Raw genomic sequence first — 6041 nt, forward strand, 5'->3', positions numbered from 1 at the left:
TGTTCTACTCCTTTTAGATTCAAATTGTAATGTTTATCTATTCTTTACTTGTATTTCTACACACAATGGAAGTTAGAGTGAAATTAATAAACCTTATGATATGTGTGCTTCATTAGAAATGAATTAGACCACACAATTTTCTTATATGTGATTGTGTGTTGGTAATATTTATGGGAATTATAAGGCTTAAAAGTATTATTATCAAACAGATGGAACCAAGTTGCTTGCCGGTTGAACAGAGTACAACATCTTCTTCCAAAAATAATATTTTACAAGCACATCTATCTATTCTACGCAATTCTACGCAATAATAGAAGGGGCCATATAGGAGCATACATTACCGAGCAAGTGATTAACAAGGATGACCAACTAGAGGTGAGTTTTCATTATTGTTTTCTTTTCAGAATGTTCTACTTATCATAGTAAATGTGTAACTAACAACAAGTTGATTTTTTACTAGAAAATGTACAATACAGTTGATTAAAATCATGGGAAACTGATCAAGTGTAATTATCAAACATAATTCCAATGCGAAGTCTTGTAAATTTGAATGCTAATTATTAATCATACAACAAAGGTTGTAAGGTTAATTATTTTGCTCAGGGTGTAGAATAGTCCATTTCATAGAACTATAAATTAAAACACACACACACGCACACTCGCGCACGCACACACACACACGAGCATTCATGTGTATGAACACATACACTAGATGGATCCGTGCCCTAGGCACCCAGATCTAGGCCCGAGGATTTAGATTTTTTACTTCTACCTATATGTATTGTATATTGGGCATGTGGTTCAGCCCACTAGCCCAACATAACCTAGGCACACAAAGACTCTCAGCTTGTTACCTGAGTCCCTTTCAATATGCAATTGTGTCCCAAATCTAGATCCCAAATAGGCAACCATGTGGTCCATTGTCGCCCAATGCTTTCTCATCTACCCATTACCATCGCAGCGATCCAACTAGTGACCTTCCCTGGCCCGGTCATCGGCTCTACCTTCACTAGTCTTAGTTATAAGGCAGCTCCAGAGTCACATCCCGCACTAGCTGACATGCTTCGAAATTGCTACTACTACGACCATTCTAGCATTAGGTAGTATTTATTAGAATACATAGTGTGCATGTGTAATTTTTGTGGTGGTTTTAGGAAGTTATTGGGACCAAATTATTTGTGTTGCCAAAAAACCTGGCCCAGTATTTGCTTTATTTGTGGATCTGGCGCTACGCGTAAACACATACAAACATAAAGGTCCTAAAATATAGAAATTTTAGTTGTTACTATTGAATTATTAACATTAAGATAGTTTAGTCAACTAAATAGTAAGAGGAAGTGTACCAGATTCGCCATATCTGGCAGATCACCGTAATCACCTCTATTATGTGGAACATCATACAAAATAACACTCTAGCAAATTTAACATATGCATCACTCCAAACCTATAGTTGCAGGGGAGGGAAATTCCATTTTCTTCTTCATCTCTCTTCCCGTCTCTTCTATGCCCATAAAATTCCAATATCATCGTGTCCCCAGAGTAAACATGCCCTTAAATAGTTTTAGTTATTCTACATGTATAAAGTTGTAGTGTGACTCATTTTCCACCCCATTATATATGAATGAAATATATTTTGCATGTTAGCAATTTTGTTCATGTCGAACTTGCCAACGAAATCAATATAGAAAAACAATATGGAGAGACATTCCTGGCTAGTAGGTGTTTACCCACAACTTCCACAACCACCAAAAAATTATGGATGGCACTTTAAACCGGGTTGAGGACTGTGGATGTGGTAAATTTGCTAGAGTTGCTCTAATTTTTTTTAAATGTTTTTTCAATTGTGTGTGTAGAAATTCCATATTTTCACCATGTTAGTCCAGGACTTACTTCAAGCGTTTGATATGCATTGTTATCTCTAACTACAAGTTGACACCATTAAGTTATGGTCATATACCACATAAAACCATTAAGTTATGTGGTATTCGACTTATATTGATGTGGTTAATACATTAATAACATTGAGCAAATTTTTTTGTAGATGGCAGGAATTAGATATAAAGATGATTTGTACGGGGTACAAGCTACAATAAATGTGTACCAGCCAAAGGTGAAGAAAGATAGCAAGGATATTAGTCAATCAGGGATACTAATAGACAATGGACCAAAGGGTCATGAAGAAGGTGTAGGAGTTTGTTATTCGGTAGCTCCAAGCATCAATGGAGATAGCTTTGTGATATTTCATGTTGTTTGGGTAATTAATAATATTTCCTCTTATACACATAATGCTATCAATTACAGAAATTTCAGAACATGAAGTTGTACAAATAAACTAATATCATTTTTGAACTTTTAATGACCTTGGATAACAGCGTGATGGCAAACTACACAAGCCCTGCTACGATCACGTATGTCCTGATTTTGTACAAGTTAGTCAACGTGTTGGTCTTGGAGGAAGATTAGTTCCTGTTTCAGTCTACAATGGACCACAATATGTGATAGACATTTTCACTTTCAAGGTACACTCTTGCTCAATGACACTTATGATTTTCCACATAATTTAAAGGTGATGCATATAAAAGTTTGTACTGATTCACATGAAAAACTAAGGTAGCCTAATATGATATCAATTGCGTAATTTTGGAATGCCAATGTTTGTTTTATTTCTAGCCATTTCACACCCACATACTATATTTTGTCATGCAGTTGACAAATTATCAAGAAAATGGCTTAAAATAAAATTACCAGTCACCTTAACATTAAGATAACATATATTAGTAACCACTTCTAGTCATGGAGAACGGATGATCTTCAAGGATTCAGAAATACATTGTCTTGATATAAGTTTGTTATTATGGGAAAATGTTATTAGAAGAAAGGCATACTATATATCTTGAGAGGAAAAGAAACAACTTCATGCACATTAGAGACTTAGTAGAATATTATTCAGGATTTTATGTCCTTGTATGTGTTTAGTAAACTTTCATGCATTTTGATTTACCTTAGGACCCAAAAACGGTGAATTGGTGGGTGATGTATGGTGAAGAAAAGACACCGATTGGATATTGGCCAAGTTCACTCTTCTCTCACATTAAAGATAAAGGAGTTGCTTCATACTGGGGAGGTTTTGTTCAGGGTCCAACAACTTCATCTGACTCTCCACAAATTGGTAGTGGGCATTTTGCCTCTGAAGGGTATGGAAAGGCAGCTTTTGTGAGAAATATCCAGATTGTTGACAACAACAACAAGCTTGTTACTCCAAATAGTCACAAATATCTTCTTGGAACTAGTGATAAAACTAAATATAGTATTGATGGTTTTAAAGTCGATAACCATGGAATGCATATGTACTATGGTGGACCAGGTAATTTAGTCTAAGAATGTACTCTACAAACAACAATAAATTGTCAATATACTTCTCAAGTTGAACCTTTACATAATTACTCGGAGTTGGAATATATTCAAGTGTTTATTATGATGAGTAGGCGATGAGCAGAAGACAAAATAACATGGATACTTTTTTGAGGGACATGCTATAATATTTTAGTTCATCAAGGATATTTGCTTGAATTTTTTCCCACAAAAAAAATCTCATACTTACGATGTATGGATGTGGTTATAGTGGCATGATTTGGGCGGGTGCAAAGTCGTGGCGTGAGATAAATATCTCCTATTAGACACATACATTTGATATTTTTTAATTCCTACTATAAGAGAGTGTTGACCTTGCAAACTTTGTTTTACGAGAGATACATATACTAACCACAAAGTTTTACTTTTCTATATATGCTATTTTTTGAATTCCAAAATGAAACATTTCAAATTCATAATCTCCTGCCACCATGCCTTTTGTTTGCTTAATTCTAATACCAGCACGTCACGGCCCAGCGTGATAGCTCATCCCACTACTCCGGTAAGGTCCTAATACAACACATGTATAGGAAACCCTTCGACCAGACTATGTGTGATTCATGAATGGGAAACGATATGGTAATAAAATTGTTACCAATAAAATGAGTTTTGTTTGATAGCTGGTGCATCAAGCACGATTCAGATAAGAGTTGCGTCGGGCGTCAAAGTGCAATTTGTCAAAGCTGCAAGTGTTGCAATTGATAAATACAATAGCAGAATTACCGCTCCAAAGCAGCAGACAAACCCTCAGAAAATCTATACTGTTCAATTGACTGAGGAAGATGAAAATGAAGAACCAGCTGCTGAAGAAATTCCTTAGATAACATTAGCTGAAGAATCTGCCAGGCCAGACACTGATAAAACAATGTCTGCTGAATCTGCACCTTCACCTAAAACTTCAAAGGTGAAGAAAGTAACTACTCCGTCTGCCGCAGACGTGAAGAAAACCAAAGCTGCTGAAAAGGAAACTAAGAAGAGAAAAGCTTCAATTGCTTCAGAATCATTAGAAGAAAAGCGTCCGAAGACTATGCCTTTAGAGTCTTCATCAGCCCTGGTGGATGCTACTCCTCTAAATGTAGCACCATCGTATATGATTGTTCCATTCGGTGAGGAATACATCAGTCCAGAAGAGGATGAAGAAATGGGAGACAATCGCTCTCGTGCATCCACACTTATGGATGAGGAAATTCAAGTTGATGATATTTCTCAAACCACAACACCTCCAATGACTACTGAAGAAAAGGAGGGTGATGAAGAAATTGGATGCAGCACACCTGTGATCCATGATGAGTTCTGGGAAGAGACTCATCCAAACTCACCAAGATCAGCTCAAATTCCTTAGACTCGTGTAGCCACGGAGATTCTGACCGGCTCTGATGAAAAGAGAACACATGAGGAATCAGCACAAGATCAAGAATCAACTGCATCAATTGAAGAAAATGCAGCATCAAAAACTGAAAGTGCTTCCTCAGATCTGCAAATTCCTCAAGCTGAAGAAAATGCTCGTGCTCCTAATGTTGAGACTGCAATTGTCGTGGTAAACCCTAAAACTGCAATTGTGGTGGCCGCAACTCCTCAAGAGCATAATCTTCAACCAAAGCCTCATCAACCCTTCACCGAGAGGCCAAAGTTTCAGAAGGAAGCATTCTATGATGAACGTTAGTACTTCATAGGAGAAAATCCCTATGACAAGCTTCACATCAGGCACGGAAAGTTCTGGACCAGAAATCAACTAAACTACTATGCTTATGTTCTCTGTGAAAGAAAGAAGATATTCATCACACTCACATTCCTCACTGTGACATCGAGGAAATACCTAGCTTCACCCCAGTCCTCAATGTTCTTCATGAAGCAGGGCTACTGCCATTTTGTATAGATATCGGTGACTGGAATACTAACATAATTTTTCAATTCTATGCCACACTGCATATCTCAGGACACCCCAAAGACGTCAACACATGGGTCTTGGACTGGATGACTCAACACACTCATTATAAAGCTCCAGCCACAGAATTGCTTCTATCTCTTGCAATGTCAATTTCTTCAGAAGATGCAGTCAGAATGTATGATGAAAGAGAACTACCAGACAAGCTCATGGAAGTCCTCATGAATCCTTTGGCCAAGGGCCAACCTCCAAGGACTAGATTCTTGGTGCAGGATCTGAAGTATGAGCCCAAAACTGTCTATAGGATCTTGTCATATTCTTTCTCACTTATTAGACCTTCTCCTCTGTCTTCACCAGAAAGTCGATCGCAATCACAAGTGGGTAAAACGCTAGTTTGGCGCCATTGTGAAAACCCTCAACCGAAACTCAAAATGAAGTGAAAAAATCACTACTATCTTCATGAGGTATTTGATCGCACTTGGGCCATATTGGCTCATCTGAAGACTTCTGAGGAACTTGAAGAAATGGAATTTACTCAAGACTTTCACTGGTCATGGCCTCCAAAGAAGAAATTCAAGCATATTCCAGTTCCTGACTTGGAGGACAGTTCATTTTCTTCATTTCGCACTGCAGAATCAGATGAAGAACCAGAGGACACTACAACTGGCCCAAGAAAGAAGCATGACTCCATGGATGCTCATGCCACTACATCAACAAAGAAGTGAATTTGTTCAAGGGTGTTAGT

At 37.5% G+C, this 6041-nt stretch overlaps 1 protein-coding gene across 1 annotated transcript; it reads left to right on the top strand.

Annotated features, from left to right (window-relative positions):
• The first annotated feature begins 291 nt into the window (after positions 1–291).
• LOC123440968 lies at positions 292–3521 on the top strand. The gene is made up of 4 exons (XM_045117505.1): positions 292–375; positions 2042–2254; positions 2373–2519; positions 3007–3521. The coding sequence occupies exons 2-4, from the start codon at positions 2042–2044 to the stop codon at positions 3376–3378; spliced, it is 732 nt and encodes a 243-aa protein (XP_044973440.1). The 5' UTR covers positions 292–375; the 3' UTR covers positions 3379–3521.
• Positions 3522–6041: the final 2520 nt, after the last annotated feature.

Source organism: Hordeum vulgare, chromosome 3H (genome assembly GCF_904849725.1).
Source record: "Hordeum vulgare subsp. vulgare chromosome 3H, MorexV3_pseudomolecules_assembly, whole genome shotgun sequence".
NCBI classification, from domain to species: domain Eukaryota; kingdom Viridiplantae; phylum Streptophyta; class Magnoliopsida; order Poales; family Poaceae; genus Hordeum; species Hordeum vulgare.